General features: G+C 39.2%; 1 protein-coding gene across 1 annotated transcript in view; it reads right to left on the bottom strand.

Moving 5' to 3' along the window:
* Positions 1-18,848, bottom strand: part of dnah2 (dynein, axonemal, heavy chain 2) — a 259,741-nt gene extending 240,893 nt beyond the window's left edge. The window contains exons 1-7 of the mRNA XM_052139940.1: positions 18,707-18,848; positions 16,427-16,509; positions 14,724-14,894; positions 14,127-14,355; positions 6,264-6,374; positions 4,074-4,312; positions 1,993-2,184 (exon numbers count right to left, since the gene is read on the bottom strand). Coding sequence (XP_051995900.1) covers positions 1,993-2,184; positions 4,074-4,312; positions 6,264-6,374; positions 14,127-14,355; positions 14,724-14,894; positions 16,427-16,509; positions 18,707-18,848 — 1,167 coding nt within the window. The remainder of the gene's footprint in view (positions 1-1,992; positions 2,185-4,073; positions 4,313-6,263; positions 6,375-14,126; positions 14,356-14,723; positions 14,895-16,426; positions 16,510-18,706) is intronic.
* Between the last annotated feature and the right edge of the window lie 2,441 nt (positions 18,849-21,289).

Below are 21,289 nucleotides of genomic sequence, written 5' to 3'. Positions count from 1 at the left end.
TTTTATTTGAACTGATGTATGTAATCAGCAATCAAACAGAAAGACGGAAGAGGCTAATGCAGTCACACATACACACTCAGAAGCTACAGTCAGACAAAGTGTACAGAAGACTGTGGCTGCCTTTAGCCTCTTTAATCTCTCTCAGTTTGATTTCTGATTACTCCGGTTCAAACAAATAAGGCTGGGCATAGAAGTGCTTTTCCTCTTCGACTTCAAACTCTTCAGATGTGTTTTGAGCATCTGTTCCCTGGTTTGTGTGCAACTGTGTTGTGTTCTATTGTTACTATAGCCTTGGCGGTCCTACTGTAAATTAGATATAAAAAATTAGTTTTTGCTTGAATGGCCAATCTCGTTAGCGGGGCTGCGTGAACTACTGCTCTCGTACACTCTCATGAACGTGCACAGGAGATCAACGGTGGTGAATATTTTCACTAAATAATACATTAGATTTTAGTTTGTTTCTCACCAAATCATATGCCTTCAGAACAAGGCATTATTTACATACAATAATTTATTCGAATTATTTTTCGTCCATTTTGAAGATTAAAGGTTTGGTCACCATAAACGGCCAATGTATGATATCACTGAGCACAACATATTTTCAAAATTCTCCCATTGTGTTAAGAAAAAAAAAAGAAAGTCATATTGGGTTATAACAACACAGGAACGAGTAAACAATTGCTGAATTGTCATGTATGGGGGAGTATCCCATTTAAAAAAGGGGGGAAAAAAAGGAAAGAGAGTTCATGAGGAGGCATGCATGTTTATGCGAGAACTTGCGTTGTTTTAGTGCTAAACATTGCAAGTTGACGTGTGATCATGCAAGCCACTGAGAATGAGCTTCTCTCATCGTGCTTATGAACATGCAACATATGGCAAGATTTTCAGTTTCTTTCTCATATGCCTTCAGAAGAATATGATACATGTGTTGCATGCAGTGTTTTATATTTATTATTTTATTATTATAATTTTTTTAAAGCTTTATAGTGGTGAGTCACTATCAACTCTTGTATTGTATTGACGTAATGGAATATTAAAACATCTCCTTTTGTGTTCCCAATAGGAGAAACAGTCACGCAGGTTTGTAATGACATGACAGTGAGTAAATGATGACAAAATGTTTATTTTCTGCTTAAATATTCCTTTAAGATTAAACAAAAGGAAAATTTTAAACAGAAAGATTCTACAGGGATGAACTATGTTGTACTCATTCTGCCTCTGCAGGTCAAAGGTGCAAATGTGACCTCACAGAATAAAAATAGCCCTATGGAAAACAACTGCAGACTCAATGCAGGCATTTTAGTTTGTGCTCTCAAACTTACCCCTGAGGAAACAATTAGAGCAAAGGTTTCTGTAGTAAAGAAGAGAATGAAAGAGAGAAAAAATGAAATATGAAAAAAAGAAACAAAGTGGCAGTGGTACCATGTGATTCCTGCAGAGAAAGGGTCAGAGAGTAATTACAGAAGGTTAAACGGTTTCCCTGATACTTTCAAGGAGGGAGGGATGGAAATGAAAAGCAAGTGAAGCGATGCAAGCTGGAGGCATTCCAATGCAAGGCTCCGCTCTTCTGATCTGAAGAACACGTGTTACATGTGCTACACATGCTGCTGATGGCTTATCTGTGCCACGGAGCCAACAGCAATACAAACTTTGATGTGCCGGAAGCAAGGGGTGGTGTGGAGATCTAGTATGACTGTACGGGTTTGTGGGTTCCCCTGGGAGAAAATTTGTGTGAGTGAATTTGTTTAGGTGTGATTGATCTGTGCGACCAAACAGAAGAAGGGGTGACTGGTTGTGCATAACAATGAAAAAATGTAGCGGATCAATATTCAATGTAACAGCATTGAAAACCAATTTAATCATGTCATGTCATATAGAGATAACACATCATATAATGTACATTCATTCATATATTGGATAATTGGTTGGCATTTCGACTACACTAATGTAAAGTTGACTAAAGCCATAGAGGTTCATGTTAAACAGAGGTACCTTGCGGAACAGGGCCATGATCCTGTCACGATTATTGTAGTAGCTGGAGTTGACCCATATCACACGGATAAGGTTGAGGATGTGAGCAAGTTTGGGTGGTATCTCATGAGGTTTGAGCTGAGCTAGCTCCTCACAAGGCTCTTTCAGTAGGGACAGGAAGGAAATGTTCGACTGGGCCTGTAAAGAGCTATCCTGGTGGAGAATAAAACAAAATTCAACTTCAGCATTGATTTTAGTGTCATTAAATTCTGTTTCACAAATTCACCTTCATAGAATTCTGTGGTACAGGTAACTTGGACAACCTAATTGATAGAAGTTAGATAATACATGGTAGAGATTTTAGAAATTAAGGTGGAGTGATGCCGAACAATTGTCGTACAGTAGGATTGAGGTAAGCACCATACTTGTTTTGTGATTGAAACTTCCCAAACATTAATTCAAATGTATTTAAAAATGTATTTAGAACTACATGTAATGTTACCTAAACTAGGTCAAACACATTTTTTTTTTTTTTTTTTACATTTAACTTAATTGTTCAGTGACATCTGGGGAGGTTTAAAAGGATAGTTCATCCAATAATGAAAATGTATTTTCATCATTTATTCACTCTCATGTCATTTTCAAACCTATATGTCTTTCTTTCTTCTGTGGAACACAAAATAAAGGATTTTTTTCTTCTGTGGAACACAAAATGAGAAATTTATCATATCAAAAGATCTTTTCAATACTATTGCAGTGGATGTGATGGCACTTTTAAGCTACAAAAAGGACACAAAGGTAACATAAAAGCAGTCCACACGATTTGAGCATCATATTATAAGTCTTCTGAAAGCATACCATTTTGGTGAGAAACAAGCCTAAATTTAAATAACTGTTCTGTGAAAATTTTGTTAAGGTCACATGGACAGTGTTTATGACACTTTTGTATTCTTTTTGAAACTTGAAAGCATATTTCACCATCAACTACCATTGTACCGAAATGAGGGACCGGAACATTTCTCAAAATGTCTCCTTTTGCATTCCCGAAAAGAAAGAAAGTCATGGTTTTGGAACAACATGACAGTTAGTTAAAGGAATGTTCTGAGTTCAATACAAGTTAAGCTCAATCGATAATTGATTACAACATACATTTATTTTGACTTGTTCCTCCAATTCTTAAAAAAATAGAAGCAAACATCGAGGTTACAGTGAGGCACTTACAATGGAAGTGAATTGGACCAATTTTTTTTTATGTTAAAATACTCACTTTTTCAAAAGTATAGTCACAACACATAAAGGATATCGATGTAAACATAATTTTAGTGTAATAAAATCACTTACAAACCTTTTCTGTGTAAAGTTATAGCAAATTTTACAACTTTGTTACGTGAAGATGTAATGTCAACAAACACTAAAACCCAAAAATTACTGTAAAAATGACCATTTAAACAACTTAACAAGTTATCAAGATGCATAAAATGTGTAACTGTAACTGTTAGTTACACCTTTTTTGCATCTTGTTTATGTAACACTGTTACAAAAATTCTGTCATACTCCTCATGCCTAATTACAAGCATCCAATGGGTGCCACAGAATGTCAAATAAACCTGATGTTTAATTATTTCACTGTGATCACATTGATTTTTCACAAGCTTTGGAGATTGTATGCAATGAAGGATAGCAGTTGCTGTAGCTCTGCCATTTTGCACTGTATGATTGGAGGCATAAAAATCTGGAAAAATACAATTGTTCTTCACGCTGATGCAGGACCAGCTTCCTCTATCTAAACCCCAATCTCAAGTCATTATAAGAACAACCATAAAACTGGTTTAAAATCAGTGCTGAAGGGCAATGAGGATGTGACATTGAGCGCTGAAGTAGAGCTGATAGACATGCTCTGTCTCCCAACTTGTAATAGCCGAGCCCGAATGTGATACAGCCTCATTTCCGAGGGGTGAGGAGAAGCCATTCAGAAGCTGCATATAAATCAACAACAGCCAGAGAATGTTCTTGTTGAGCCCATTACCTTATGGCTCAATTCCTGCCATGCAGCCCCGCACATATTTTCACACACACACACACACACACATGCTCACCAATACCTGGATCTGCTTGGCTAGTTTACAGAATGCTGGGACGTAGTTAGACTTCGAGAGCTGCAGAATCGCCTGTAAATGACAGACTCCTGGTTTCTGCAGCTGCTGACTGATGTTGGCAAGATCAGCACAGCGGCTCTTCCAGAAGGAGATCTCCTCCAGAGGGCCTGAGCTGTCTTCCATCTCTCCCATCTCCTGAGCATTCAACACTGCTTTTATTTGACGTGTCCAGTGAATCATCACCACTGAGTGTGAGAGAAAGAGAGAGAAAATTTGGATTTGAGAGGAGCTATATTCTGTTTAAAGGTGCTGGAAGAATTGTTCATTTTTTATGGAATGGTATGCAGGAAATGTTCCTACTCCCTGAACAATATCACTGAAATAAGTATCTGAACGTCACATTCAGATTCATATCAGTTGTCAGTTCAGGGCGCTATTTTGCTATGGTTGTTTTTGACCCCGAGAAGATGAACTGCTACTCTTCTGCTCTGTGTCAGTTTTAACAGCACAATGGTACCTTTGGAGAGCGGGGTATAGAGGGGGCGCATCTAATTCATTAGCTCAGTCTTGTGGAAGTTATAGAATGGCTAAAATCACCTATAGTACCATTAAACATGCCTGATGATTAGGCCTGCGTGGAAGTTGTGCCCACTGCCCACACAATTCCACAGATATTTGTGCAGATTTCCTTAGAATTTAAACCATAATTTACAAAGATCTACACACCCCTTGCTGATTTTGAGTTCTTTCATTAAAATATTTAGCCTAACTTGGTCATTCTTTTAGCTACCAATAAGTAGTAATAGTTTAATTGTTTTTACCATAATTAAAAACATTCATAATTTAACCGACTCCCCCTCCCCCACAATCAGTGCATAAATGTGAAGAAATGCAGATTTTCTGTGGGCCTACTGGATAACCCAGCTCAGCCTTAAACAGCATTCAAAACGTAATTTGCTTCTGTAATGTGACATATTACAGTGAAATTGTGGTTATTCAACATGAAAAAACTACAGGGTGGGACATACATTTTTTACATTGGGATTTGAATCATGAAAATGGATTTTACATACCACAATAGAGCCAGAACTGAATGCGAGTTTGCATTGAGAAGACTAATCTCTGAAACTGATCACTGATGATCATGTTTAAAGCAGTTGTTTGACCAGGACATGGAGGCTAAAGGTCAAGTTCATCCCTGAGCGCCTCTGAACCAATCTTAACACTTCTTTTTCAAATCAATTGGTTTTTGCTATTATTGCCTTAACCTTTATTACATAAACTTTGATGGTAACACTTTACAATAAAGTTCCATTCGTTACCATTAAATCTCATGAAGTAACAATAAACAATATATTTTTTACAGCATTAATTAACCTTTGTTAAGGTTAGTTAATAAAAATAAAATTGTTATTTGTTCATAGTGTATTAACTATTGCTAACATATATATCTTTTGATTTTAAAAATGTATTAATAAATGTTTAAATTAAAGTTAACCCAAAATTATTAAATGCTGTATTGCTCATTGTTAGTTTGTATTAACTAATGTTGCTAACTAATTTTAACAAATGGAACCTTATTGTAAAGTCTTCCCAATTTGACCATCATATAATTACTGAAAACTAGCATTGGGAATTGGGCATGCCAAATTGGGGAGAAAAGGAATGTGTATTACAAAGTTAAATAGGGTAATTTTTTATTTAATGTTGACTTTAACACAGTGGAAATAAAAACGCTTGGAGGAGAAACAGTCCTCTGCTCTGCTGCCTGCTGTAAAGAAAAAGAAAATTCTTGAGTGGGGTATCCATCAAACTGTGCCCTGAACTTTCCCCATTTTTTTATTATTTATCTTCTAAAACACCTTTTTCACCAGAATCAAAGTGCCCCCAGTATGTCCCTTTAACCCTGAACCCCTCCCCGATCACCAAATTTAATAAAGACTCCTTTAACTGTCTTAGAGCAGCAGTGTTGAATTGAATTAGACCTTTATTTTTTGCCCTTCAGCTGTGGTTACTGTATAAATTACGCTCACAGGCTTGAGCCACATACTGTCATGGTAGAAGTAATTTCCTGCATACGCTCTGTTCACACTGTTCATTCTTCACAGTTCACCCCATCAGAAATTATTCAAGCCCTAGCACACATATTTACACACAAGCACACAGGCATACACACAAACATGACCAGGATCTTACTCTCAAGTCTGTACACTAGCTCCTTGTTCTTGACGGCCATTTTTGGGCTGTACTGCAAAGCCTCCAGAGGAATGTACAGCGCTGTGCTGCCCAGCAGTTTAAATCTGCTGTCTGCGGGTGGGGGGGAGAGAGCAATAGTTCAGTAATCCGATCAGTAAGGGCATAGCCACCTTCCCCATTAACAAGTACAGAAAGCACATCATCAAATACATAATAACACTCTTTATTACTTAAGTATGGTCACACTAGACTTATAGCATGCAAATTTACTATGGATCTTGAAATGAACTATATGATCTCACAATCTAGGGCTTCTGTTTTAAATAAATAACAAATAACAAATAGTATTCTTTTCTAAATTCTCAAATTTACCATCTACTCCACTTGCCTGCAGCAATAAAAAACATGCAGCTTTGAATTGAGCTACATTGTATTGAGAGGTCAATCTGTGACATTTTGATCTTTTATTGGTCACACATCTACTCATCATACAAAACTTGAATTTTGCAGAATGCAAAATATCTTCGCATGAGTTTGCGTTTCTGGTGTCCAGCGTTGGGATGCGTACATATGGGAGGGAATCTAGCCTAAAGTCTAGAGTGACAGCACCTTCACTGCTGTGGACAGCAAATCTGGCCCACATTACAGTGCTTCACATGGTGGTGAAAGTAATCAACATGAAAGCATAAAAGGGAAACACATTAAAAGTTTACTACGACTCTTATGTGCTTGTGTGGCATGTGTGAGCTGTCAGAAATGGTTATACACCTCTTTTGCTTTGGTGCTTTTCCCAGCATTGCTCCTTCGATGCTAGACATCAAAACAGTGCTTACTGCAACCAATTTAACAGCCTTTTAAAGAGTGAAAGGCAGACAAAAAGATAAATGGAGATCCATCAAATAAAACTGTTAGAGAAAAGTCTGATAGAAGGAGAGGGATGAGAGACAGACTGAGGGTACATTTACATATCAACGATGTACTAAAAAATGAAAAAGTTTTCTTTTGAGTTTTTGAAAGATTTTGCTTTTTCAGGCCCCTAAATGCTGTTGTCGTGTAAACGAACAGCCAAAACGCATAAAAGGTTTTCAGTCAAGTGGTTTTTATTGTTGTTCAATCATATATAGTTAGTACAGTACACAGCGAAATGAGACAACATTCCTCCAAGACCATGGTGCTAAATAAAACAACATAGGACAAACACAGAACCACATGAGACTATATAGACTAAATAATATTTCTACATAAATTGCATGTGCAAACTTGTGCAAAAAAGTATGGGACAGTACAATAAATTACTAAAAGGAATAGGACAATAGACACAAAAAAATATGACACTTTCTAAAAATGCCAAATGTAAACATAACATATTATGAAATAGTATTCTATGGACATAGCAGTTATTGAGGTAGCAGCCAGGTAAAGTGACAATGAATTAAAGTGCAACTCTGGACATGTGCAAAAGTTGGATGGTGTACAGGTGTGTGTGTGTGTGTGTGTGTGTGTGTGTGTGTGTGTGTGTGTGTGTGTGTGTGTGTGTGTGTGTGTGTGTGTGTGTGTGTCAGTCCAGTCTCTGAGTATTGAGAAGTCTGATTGCTTGGGGGATGAAGCTGTTACACAGTCTGGCCGTGAGGGCCAGAATGCTTCGGTACCTCTTGCCAGATTGCAGGAGGGAGAAGAGTTAGGGTGAGGGGTGTGTGGGGTCATCCACAATGCTGGTTGCTTTGCGGATGCAGCGTTTTGTGTAAACGACTTTGATGGAGGGAAGAGAGACCCCGATGATCTTCTCAAATATCATCGGGGTCTCTCGATGTAAGAGGTCCGAAACGGTGTAAGTCCCAAACCAGGCAGTGATGCAGCTGCGCAGGATGCTCTCAATAGTCTCTGTATAGAATGTAGTGAGGATGGGGGATGGGAGATGTGCTTTTCTCAGCCTTCAAAGTAGAGACGCTGCTGGGCTTTCTTGGTATTAGAGCTGGTGTTGAGGGACCAGGTGAGGTTCTCCACTAGGTGAACACCAAGGAATTTGGTGCTCTTGACGAACTCCACAGAAGAGCCGTCGATGTTCAGCAGAGAGTGGTCACTCTGTGCTCTCCTAAAGTCAACATCCATCTCTTTTGTTTTGTCCACATTCAGAGACAGGTTGTTGGCTCTACACCAGTCCGTTAGCCGCTGCCCCTCCTCTCTGTATGCTGACTCGTCGTTCTTGCTGATGAGACCCACCACGGTCGTGTCATCGGCGAACTTGATGATGTGGTTTGAGCTGTGCATTGCTGCACAGTCATGAGTCAACAGATTGAACAGCAGTGGACTGAGCACACAGCCCTGGGGCCCCAGTGCTCAGTGTGGTGGAGAAGCTGTTCCCAATCCGGACTGACTGAGGTCTCCCAGTCAGGAAGTCCAGGATCCAGTTGCAGAGGGAGGTGTCCAGGCCCATGAGTCCTTTTTATCTAGGTGGGTGAGGGCCAGATGGAGGGTGGTGGTGATGGCATCGTCTGTTGAACGGTTTGGACGATACGCAAACTGCAGTGGGTCTAGTGAGGGGGGCAGCTGGGTCTTAATGTGCCTCATGATGAGCCTCTCGAAGCACTTCATGATGATGGGTTTGAGTGCGACGGGACGATAGTTGCTGTGGCAGGACACTGAAGACTTCTTTGGCATGGGGACGATGGTGGTGGCCTTGAAGCATGTTGGAACGACGGCGCTGCTCAGAGAGATGTTGAAGATGTCGGTAAGAACATCTGCCAGCTGGTCTGCACATCCACTGAGCACTCTGCCAGGAATGTTATCTAGCCCAGCAGCCTTCCGTGGGTTGACTCTACATAGAGTTTTCCTCACATCATTCCGTTTTTAGTTGAAAACATTGTTGTGTTAATGGCCCCTGAGATACAAAACTAAGTGCATAGTGTATTGAGAGATGAAAAGAATAAAAGGAAAAAGACCAGTGTGTAGAGAGAGCAGGACTGGATGTTGATTGAAGAAAAACAATGACAGCATTCGATTGGCCTTTACAGGGAGAACAAAGACAAGCAAATGGGATACACCAGAGGGAAAATAATGAGACATCAAGAAACACAGTGGCAAGTGAATGAGTCAGCCTGCTGAGAAGAGAAACATTTATGTGTATGTGTGTTTGGTCCGGTAGAGGTCTTTTGGTTTAGTGTATGAGTAGGTTTCAGTGTCTATATTTACACAGTTTAAATCAACCCCAAATTCTTTAGCTCTGGTAAATAAGAGCAATTAATTGACCCTTCGCTAAAGTCCGCCCCCCTTAGTTACCATTTCTCACTCTGACAAGCTTTGCAGAACTTCCCATTGGAGAATATGTGAGATTGCTGTGAATTGGGCTGTTTTTGGCTAAATATTCTCATAAACCGAATTGATGATATTCTTCTGTGGGCTGGAATAAAGAATGATATTTATGGCAAATTTATTTTATGTATTTTTGTATAAATTATACAGTCATTTGATTGTAGACTGTGAATCACAATTGAGGCAAACGATTATCACAGTAACTTGAAAAAAAAGATCACAAAAAATTATCACCAAAAACTAAAAAGCCCAGTTGAGGGATAAGGCTGAGCCAGATGATGCAGTTCTGGAGCAAGAGAGCCACTCGCACACATGTGTGTACTTGTGTTTGTGTCTTTTTGTTTAAATTAAATATTACTTTGATTGTTCAGTCGGTTCCCGCCTCCTCCTTTCCAATTGTAACCCTGTTACGTTGGTGCCGAAACCCGGGAAGGAGTAGGGTTGTGCTGTTGTTGAGTCCTCGCCCCTGCCATCCGCCCACAGGAGCAGCCACGGAGGAGTCGCTGCCGATATCAGGATGCAGAGGAACGGTCACCATCCGCGAGGGGAGGCAGGGCTCGCTGCCAGCCGCCTGGAGCAGTGGAGCCGCTGCCAGGGGTGGAGGGGCTTGCTACCGGCCACCAGAATGTGGAGGGGCATTCCATCCGCCAGGGGTAGAAGGACTCGCTCCAGTCTGCATGGGGAGGAGCGGCTGTCATCTGCCAAAGGGTGGAGGAATGGTTGAGGACCAGGCGACGGCGTGTCTGGGAACTGGCGAGCAATTCTTTTTCTCTCTCGCCTCTCTATCTCTCCTTGCCCTCTCCTCTCCTCTTTTTTTTCTCCCCCCTCTCCTTATCCCCCTCCCCGGGATGTATGTCATGCTGGGGGGTTTTCCCGGCCTGAGGCATAGGAGGGAGGAGTGTGACGAGGAGGGTGTGGCCGGGCTGTGGCTAGCCCCAATCGGGCTAATCAGCCGAGAAGAGGGATAAGGCAGAGGAGAGGGATAAGTCCGAGCCGGATGCGGCAGTTTGGGAGAGAGAGCGTATTTGTTAAATTAAATATTACTTTGACTTTTCAGCCGGTTCCCGCCTCCTCCTTGCCCATATTAACCCTGTTACACGCCTCTACTAAGACCTGAATCAATACATAAATGAATTAATGTTAAGTTATTAGCTAAGTTACATGTAGAAAAATTCGGCATAAATCTACTTAAACATTACTCCCAAAGACTTTCCTTGGGAAAAAACAAGGTCTTGTCAGAGAAATGGTGGAAGGCAACAGTTGCTAAGATAGGATTGGTCAGAAAAGCTTTTAAGGTGGGACTTAATAAAGAGTCAATTGCCAAGGCTTTTACTTATGGAGTAAGAATTAACCTAACTTTTATCATTATTTTAGAACAACACATGGAATAACACACTGAAATCAATACCTGGGGCACTCCCTCATTACTTTAATTTTAAAGCTAAATGATCTCTGGAATACACAACTTAACCAGCTGAATACATCAGCCGCAGCTACCGAAGAGACCTTTATGACTTAACTGTGATTGCTTTGATGAATTAAAACATATTCAAAGCAACTTTGCAGCACAGTATTTGAATCGGCTGTATTCATGGCCTTGAAATGTCATTTTTGGCCTCAGGCCTAAAGTATTAAACAAGACCTACAGAATGATGCACTAAAAGAGGAGAAGAAAGAGAACCAGATGCAAATTGTAAAAATAGCCAAAAGGCTTTCTGATTACCTTGGAGCACTGCAGCAGTGCCTTTCCCCAGTAAAGAAGAGCCTGTGATTGGTCACTGTGTTATTTCTGTTTAGTCAGAGTCGTGCTGTTCAGGGTGATGTGGGTGTGCTGATTGGACTGATGAGCATAATAATTGAACCATCACGGTGCTCCAATGTGCCAGGTGATTACCACTGAATGGCTGACTGTGGAAGGAGCTAGTTCTAAGTGCACAGTCCAAAAGCACTGATCCTGGATCAGCTATGCTTTTTAAGTTAATGGCGAATGAGATAATAATACAATGTAGCAGTCTGATCCCAGGTCAGTACAGCTTGCCTGAAAATCAGTTCTTCTCTAATGTGAAAGAAGCATATGAGAAGCAGGCCTCTGGCTGAAATATTAATGAAAGGAAGTATCAATAACCTGAATGTGAATTGTCAGTGTACTGCTGTGAGTATATGTATGTGAAGAAAAAAACACCTGGGCTGCCCGCTGTACTTTTAACAGGGTTGATTTCGAAATGTAATTGATAACGCATTTTTGAAAGAGTTTAAGATGTTAATCAAAGCCTTGATGTAAACAGTTCCATACAAGCAAGATTTGCAAACAGCCTTGACCCAGGTCTTGGCTCCAAAATATTTATTTTTTCTTGACTTTCATTTTCAGTTTGAAGAAGCACACATTATTATATTTTTAAGAACAGACAAAAGAAAAGCCGTCAATGCTCATGTCTGATTCACTGTTCAGAGATGTGCAATGGGACCCTGTCAACTGAAAACTGTTTGCAAGAATAATGTAGTCTATGAGAATGCTGCAAATGATCTCCGATCATCTCATGAGGTACTGCGAGTTTAGTTCGCTCTTACACATTGTGAATGCATCTCTACAGGTTCAGTAATATACACAGGTATCTTTGTATTAAATTAACAAAGATGAAAGTGATTAAATCATAAGGTAATACAAGACACATTTGCCTTGAACCTAAAATTGAGTTCTATTTTTTTCTTTAGGCAGAATATGACCAAAACGGAATACAAACATATTCAATAAGAACACACATTTGGCAGCATTTTTTGGGAACACAAGATTTTTTTAGGCTTATTTATTATGATGATTATTATAATTAACTTTACATTTATAATTGTCTTTAGTTCTTAAGTTGTATGATAGTAATTTTCACCTGTTGCTGCATTCTGATACTTGCGTGATGGCAAATGGAGCCGGTAAATGTTTGGATTTGGGGAGGTGGTTTTATATATAAGATTTATATATAATTTATATATAAGATAAGATCACTTTGTTATTTGTATTGCTTTTTCGTTTCGTTTAAAGTGCAATTTGAATTTAGAAACGTCTTTTGTTCAAGTTTTTCATGTTTCAATAAATGTATTTAATTTTTAAAGTAAAATCAATAAAGCAAAAATATTCACCGACCTTGGGGATTGACCATATAATCAGATATTGATATTTTAAATGCAATTATCATTAAAACGTTTTTTACATAACGCCCAGCCCAAATGGGAATGAAACATTTTCATGAAGTTAAATTAAGTAATTTTATGGAGACCCGCACAAACATGTGTACTCAATCCCATATTGCAACAGGTTACCTATTAATATTTGCATATTAGTTTATTTGAGTAGTCTATGGGCAATATAAACATTGTATTTTATTGAAAAACTTAGTAAAGTAGTAAATTATTTGTTTGTGGTCTGGCTCTTTCAAAATATGCATAAACAAAATTTTTTTAAATTGGCTCCTTAGTGAAAAAAGTTTCCCGACCCCTGTTATAGTTCAAAAGGACAAACAGTGGAAGTTATCGTATTATGCGAGATACAAAAAAAACTGCAAAGCTGCAAAGTCGTGTTTGTCATCAGCCACAGTGGACAATTGGACTTTTGAAATGGAAAGTTTGAGTGGATTATACATGCTCTTTCAATCAGCAAGAGAGGAACAACATGGATGTTATTATGCTATCTTTCTTGGCAAGGAGGACGCTTACACACGCTCGTGTCCAAAGTGAAGTTATAGCCACTGTCATCTCCTATTATACCCTATATTTATAACCTATAATAGTATTTATAAGGTGTATAGATAGATAGATAGATAGATAGATAGATAGATAGATAGATAGATAGATAGATAGATAGATAGATAGATAGATAGATAGATAGACAGACAGTATTTCAAGTGTTGATTGTACTTAATATGTCATTGTGGTGTGATTACTTTTTTGGGACTTTCAGGAATGTGTGGATCCTCGTGTGTTGTCGAAACTAATGATGTCGTCATCAGCTAAAACGCATGCACAGGTTACTTTACTTCCTGAACGAGTGGGCACCCGAGTCCGAGTTGCTTTCACATTCACACTACAGTTCCATTGCAACCAAACTCAGACCACCTCCTACAGGTTCGGTACCATGGTGCGCACCCCGGTCCGCATGACAGCTTTCACATTACCAATTTTTCATGTGAACCGTGCTCTGTTTCGAACTAAACTGCCAGTGTGAAAGCACCCCTTCCTCTGGGCAAGGTCTAAGGAATTTCTATTTAAAAAAATCAGCTTGTCTTTGTTTTATAATTATTATTTATTATTATTTTATAATTTAATAAAAATCATAATGTGAAAATCTATTTGCAATTTATATTTTTATTCAGAGGTTTGTAGCATAGCATATCGCCATTGTATATTATTCAACAAGTATATCACATTTTCCTCCATATTGTGCAGCCCTAGTACCAACTGTGAAAATGTAATAGAGAACAAATTACATGTACAGAGTAGATTACTGTTATGTTGCTTTCTGGGGAAGGGCGCACACTAGTTGGCCCTGTAAGAAGCTGACATTACCTGTAAGGTTGGTAAGGAATCGGTGCATGTGTTCAGAATAGTTGTTTTTGGTGCTCTCCGGCCAGGCGGTGCTGATGGTGACCTGAGGGGCGTGAACCCCATGCATCAGCCTGAGGAGACCCTCTATGGCCCCTCCCCTCACAGAACCAAACTGCACCAAGCTCTTAAAATTCTCCTCTGTGATTATACTGTCCACTGCACGGATGAAGTAGGACATCTGCTCCACCACCTGGGGGTGGGGGCAAAAGAGTGAGAGAGAAGTGAGAAGAGAAAAATGGATGGATGGAGAAGGGAAGATGGTGGTAATTCATATTTTAGAGTGCTAATGAATCACCAGAGGTCATCACACACAGTTTAACAGTGAGTTCTTTGGTATCCTGGCAAGTCACTAGATACACTGGAAATGAACATAGCATGAAAAATAAATCCATTCAGAAAGCTCTGCATGCTTCTTCATTAAATTGAAGCTCAGAATATCATTATAAAAACAAGCACGCTGAATCCATGAATAATCTTCAGAGTCTTTATGAGACTGTGACACAAAAGGCTCTGATTAGGACGCTAAATGTCACTTCTCAAAATAGAGCTACAGCATACCTTTGCTGGCATGGAATAGTCCACACGTAGGCCGGTGAAAGGGTCACGGTAGACAACGAGAAGCCTGATGGAAGGGTCTGAGATGAATTTATCCAAGGCTCGCTCATTTTCATCTGTCCATGACTCCTTTGATATACCACTCAATGCTAAGTGGTTTTTAAATGCTTCTCTCTGGTGGAAAATAATTTTGTGAATCAACTACAATATGAAAATGTCAGACTATATAACCAAATAATGTACTGGTAGTATATATTTATATTCCATTAAACCTCTGCTTAATTTTATTATTTATTATTAAACCTTAATTTAACTAGGTTGGTCCCACTGATATAAGCCTCTTTTACCAGATAGACCAGGCCAAGAAAGGCAACAACCAGATTACAATACATAAAAGCAAAATTAAACAGGAGTAAGAAAGAAAGAAACAATCATTTATAATAATTATAATCAAATAATTTATTTTAGTTAACAACAAAAAAAGAAATATTCATATTCCTTAACATGCAGGGCAATGTGATCAAGCTTTGCTCATAGCACTCAACATACAACGGACATCATGCTTCTGACCAAAGGACTTCAGAAGACTTGGAATATGATCCATGAGGACTATTGTATTATATTTTATGATAAGGACATGTGATTCAAACATATGGGTGTAGAACAACATGAGGGTGACATTTTTTGTCTTATTCCTTTAAAAGCACTGTTGCCATGGGGCAGTGCATATGCTATGAGGATTCAAGCTGATTTCAATTAAGCCACAGACAGGTCAAACTGGATGAAACATGATATGGCGTAACATTAAATTATACGGTGAGACAGTATTTTGCATGTCAAACCGTATGAAAAAACAACCACTCTCTCAAGATACTCTCAGAAGTTGTGTGGCATTCCTCATCAAATTAATAATTAGGCTTATCTCTGTAATAAAAGCTTCACATTCCCATGGTAAAAATATTGATATTTGTCTCAAGGGCTAATGTCTGCAAATATGCATTACTGTAACAAATGTGTCATTACAACCAGATCACCAGCTGCTTTTTCTACAGGGTCTCCCAGCAGGGGCAGTCATGCCGAGCCACTGCATGTAAATGCCATTGCCTTTTTACAGCCAGAGGGCTGTAATTAATTCTATTAACCTCATTGATGAAAGGACAGAGATGCTGTAAGTTCACAGGCCTGCACTGCCCAATCGCCCCTTTTCTCAGTCATTTCATCCTCCCCTGCTATTTCTATCAGCCATCATTTGTGACCAGAGGATACCTATCTCGATTAAGCCAAAGACTTCTTCATGTGTATGCATGAGCCAACAACGGAGATTGCAGTTCAACAATATTCTTCTTCTCTTCTGCTATTTTCATGACCAATTGGTGGGATATAGAGTTATTTCCTGCACTAGCTTGTTTCCGTCCCCTGGATTTGTGTGATCGATGAATTCCAAAATGTGCACAGGGCCCAAACAAGGCCTTTGAGCCCACAGTGCATGTGGAGAGTGAATTAAATATTCAGTCACATCATTAGACGAACTCAATATTGCCAATATGAAAGCACTGATTAGTAAGCCAGGACTGCATGTGCATGACTCAAGAGAGGGAAAATTATAAATTGCAGATTATAATCAGATAAGAATCCCAATCATTGTGAGGTGATTTATCAGTGTCTGTGCCGAAAGGCTTGTAATTTAGCATGTATGAGTGAATTACCAGCCATTTGGTGTAGGAGTATACATCCTCTGGAGTGGCTGAGATGGGCACGTTTGAGACAGGCCTCTCATGAATCTCTTCAACTGAAAAATCCATACATACAAATACAAAAAGCAAGGAATATTTCAAACAACTGATATACTGTATTTCAAATTAGAAAACATTGTGCTCCACAGTTCAGGCCAAGATGATCTGTATTATTCTGTGGTAAGAACAAATGCATAAAAATGATGGTTCTGGATCAAGCTTTGTTTTATAAAGTGCTTAAAGGGATAGTTCACCAAAAAATTTAAATTCTCTCATCATCCCCCCCCATCCCAGTAATGTATGACTTCCTTTCTTCTGCAGATCACAAACAAATATTTTTTTTGAATATTTCAGCTCTGTAGGTCCACACAATGCAAGTGAATGGTGACTAAAACTTTGAAGATCCAAAAAGGAGATATAGTCAGCATAATAGTAATCCATACAACTCAGTGGTTTAATTAATGTCTTCTGAAGCGATCCAGTTGGTTTTGTGTGAGAACAGACCAAAATATTGTACATTTACTGTACATCTTGACAGCAGTCTCCTTGGCGATCATAATTTGAAGCTCGATTACAATTATTACAGTTCCATCTAGCACTCTGCGCATGCATCTGTTGTGAGGTAAGTGAGGACCCAAGCGCGATGTAACAGAAATGTAGTCTTTAATGAAAGTTCTTAGCAACACAAAAATTAACACAAAATCTTCTCCTTGAGAGGCAAAAGGTTAACACAAACAACCCGCAGAGAGGGCGATGAATAAAGGAGGCTTCTTCTGAGCTCTAGCGAGCGTCCCTTAGGCGGCAGCCGGGGGTTGCAGTGTTGCGCCGTCAGGCTGTAGACTCCCCTGGGGTAGACAGGGATCGAGGCGAGACCGTGGGGACCAGACTTCTGGCAGCACGGGGCGAACTGAACAGAACACAAATGTCCAGGTAATTAACGGAGAAGAGAGTGTAGAGGCGGGTGCCAATGGGACAGGACCGGACAGCGACAAGTAGACAGTGGATTGTTTCAGCGTGTGAAACTCAAGTGAGACTCAGACAACGAAAGCAGCGAAAGCAGGGAAAGAAGTAGAGATCTAATCAGCGGGAAAACGGGAACAGGTGGGAAGGGAATTGACGGAGAATTAAGGGGAGATGAGAAGCAGCTGGAGAACGAGAGGAAGGAGGAAAAGTAACAGAGAGGGCCAGTAGATGGCGAAAGAGTAGAAGGAAAGAACAAGAACAAAACATATAATGACTGGACAGGACAAGACATGACAGCATCAAGCACTAGGAAGTGTAATCAAGCTTGAAACCATGACCGTGCCCTAGAGACTACAATGTCAAGATGTACAGTTTAAAAGGAGTTATATTTTGGTCTGCTTTCACCCAAAATCAACTGAATCACTTCAGAAGACATTGATTAAACCACTGGAGTCTTATGGATTATGTTAGTGCTGCCTTTATCTCCTTTTTGGAGCTTTTGGAGTTTTGGTCAACATTCACTTGCATTGTATGGACCAACAGAGCTGAGATATTCTTCTAAAAATATTTGTGTTCAGCAGAAGAAAGAAAGACATATACATCTGGGATGGCATGAGAGTGAGTAAATGATGATAACATTTTCATTCTTGGGTGAACTTAACTTAAAATCAGTTAGAAAATACATATACAATGAATGATAATTAGAAGTGCAAATTTCCAAAAATATACAACAGTCTCACACGCAGAGGAATTTGGTTATTATTTACTAATCTATTTGAGGGTCCTTTTCTTCTGGAAGCCCCACCCCTAGCTCCTAACACTTATGGGCTTTTTATACATATATACTGTATGTGTATGTGTGTGTGTATATATATATATATATATATATATATATATATATATATATATATATATATATATAAATCTGGAAATATTTCCATTCACAATGCATGAATACAGTTATGTTGGGGTACAAATTTGCTGTTTCTGTGTATGGAAATGTGGCAACATTACCAGTCGGTTTTGTGTGTGCGCACAGTAGCATCTTTAAAAAAAGGAAAATGTGTGTGCCGTCTCATCCAATGGTAAAAGAACCCTCTTTATACAGTTTTCACTGTTTAAAAACAATGCCTAAGGATACTTTTATTGCAGAGACTTTTGACTCATTTTAAATACATATTGATGACTCAATGCATCTTTCAGTAAAATGTAAATAACTGGAAGATCAGAAATCTGGTGGGAGGCAAGCACTAACTCCACAAAGGAGCTTCTTTGTCTTTCATACTGTACCTGCAACTTCTGGCACTTCCACAGAAAAGTCACTGGGGGCCAGTGTGGAGGATGTGCGTTTGCTCTTGGAGTGACCTGAAATTGACTGCTTGGACAGGCTGGAAAATGAACGGGGCGTGCGGGGGGTCTCTGGGTCAGCCATCCTAAAAAAATCAATACTTCTACCGGTACATTAACCCTTCAATAAGAGTGTAAGACAAGATATTATAACTTGCTATGCCATATAACAGTCATTAAATAATTACATACTACATTTTAGATGTGTTTGTTGAGACAAGCATCACTAATAATATTGCTCATCCTAAGAACAATAACACACCTTAACACAAGAGTATAAAATATTGGCGCATAGCTCATCCTGCATTGTATGTGCTACAGACATGAATGATATCTCAAATCTTAGATAAATTCTTGTGGAGAAGAGGTGTGCTATTAGTTTTTGTTTTATTAATCAGACTTGTACAGCAATGACCTGCACAACTGAGAACTCCTTAGAATTGTGGATGCAACTTTTTACTAGAGATAAGTCTGTTTACAAGGGAAGCAACACAGAAATGTAAAAATCTAGATTGTTCTGGTTGGGCCACAATATACACTCACTGAGCACTTATAGGAACACTATGGTCCTAAAAAAGTGCCCGACATGGTCTTCTGCTGTTGTAACCCATCCACTTCAAGGTTCGACTTGTTATACATTCTGAGATGCTATTCTGCTCACTACAATTGTAGAGAGTGCTTATCTGAGTTACCGTAGCCTTTCTGTCAGCTCTAACCACTTTGGCCATTCTCCTTTGACCTCTAACAAGGCATTTTGTTTTTGTGTACCATTCTTAGTGAACTCTAGAGACTGTTGTGCATGAAAATCCCAGGAGATCAGCAGTTACAGAAGTACTCACACCAGCCCGTCTGGCACCAACAATCATGCCACAGTCGACATCACTGAGATCACATTTTTCCCCTCATTCTGAAGGCTGATGTGAACATTAACTGAAGCTCCTGACCCATATCTGCGTGATGTTGTTCATTGCACTGCTGCCACACGATTGGCTGATCATATAATCGCACAAATAAGCAGGCGTACAGATGTACCTAATAAAGTGATCGGTGAGTGTATAATGTGCATAGATAGATCTGATAGTAGGGAAGATTTAATTACAAAAAAGGTGTTTAATATTCAAACAGTGCTTCATCATTTCCCAATATGCCATTCTTTGTAAAAAGTAGACAGACAAAAAACAGGGCATTTTCAACATCAAAGAGAAAGTCTGCACTTTAAACACAGACTTCCAATCTCTACAATATTGTTCTCTTAGTCCCTTTTTAGACGGATGACATGGATAAAGCTGCCACACAGCCAGCCTCGCTGGCTCAGTTAGGATGCGAGAGCAAAAGTATCTAGTTCATAAACAATTTATCTTTTCCAAGCTGACGTTTCCCTCCATTTCCACATTTACTTGTCAACACCAGCAGATCCTCCTTTATTGAAGCTTTGATTCAGTTCCCAACATGTCAGTACGGTTGAGGTCTGTATGTAATAAAGCAGACAGTTTTGGAGGTACAACAAAAGGATGAAAAGAGAAAGGTAGGCGAGAGAGTCTGTGAGTAATATAAAAAAACATTTAAAACTGCAGATTGCCATCAGATCAGATCAGATTAGACTGGGGAGGAGGCAGGTGAGTTGATGTTGATCAGTTAATACATGTCTGAGAGACACACACCGCCTCTGTCTGAGATGAAGTGACAAAAACCAAGATTGTGGTTGGCAACAGGCTGATTATAAACTTCAGGATTGATCTCTTTTAAACCCAAATATAAGGTTTAAAATATCTGAATTTACTGTCTGCTGACAAGACTATGAGTTTTCTGTCAACTTAGTTCATTTACAGGCTGATGTCCATTGATAGGATTGTTTATAAAGTAAAACATCACCATTACTAAATCGTCTTGTGTTGCAAAATACGCATTGAAAGTAAATGAAGATGACTGAATATGGATATTATTTTCCTATATTGTTTCTTTATCTTCCGAAACTCTCCAGGTACCTGAATCGTATGTTTTGAAAATAAATAGCTCTTCTCATTTCGCCGTCTCAACTAAGTTTGCAGGTAAAGAAGCAAAATATCTCATTCTTACCTCTGAATACCGTCTCAGAGAGCGTCTTGCCCCCGTGTGAAACAATGTTTAAAATTAAACAAGGCACTACAAGAACTTAAAGCGGCTAAAGTTAAACGTTTTCAAACAGTTAACGGCTAACGCTAACTTCTCATTCAGACGATCTGCGTGTGTGGACGCATCACCATGGCAACGACGGTAACCCCCAGTTACCTAAAGTCTCGTGAGAGCCGCATTCACACGCACTGTGTTTATAGTGTTTATTTAGAGTCATACAGAAACCCTACAACTACCCCAACCTCTAAACCTAACCCTAATCTAGACTGCCGGGGTGTTACCTGTTAGACACAGCCCTTGTTGGCCATCACGTATGTGTCAAAAAATCCTGAAAATAAGCTTTTAATTGGATATAAATAGACACAAAACATCCAGTGTATAAATAAGGTAGGCCAATGCTGGTATTACATTAAT

The sequence above is a fragment of the Xyrauchen texanus genome, chromosome 2 (genome assembly GCF_025860055.1).
Source record: "Xyrauchen texanus isolate HMW12.3.18 chromosome 2, RBS_HiC_50CHRs, whole genome shotgun sequence".
NCBI lineage: Eukaryota > Metazoa > Chordata > Actinopteri > Cypriniformes > Catostomidae > Xyrauchen > Xyrauchen texanus.
Note: the sequence above shows the minus strand (reverse complement) of the source record. Positions and strands in the feature narration are given on the sequence as shown.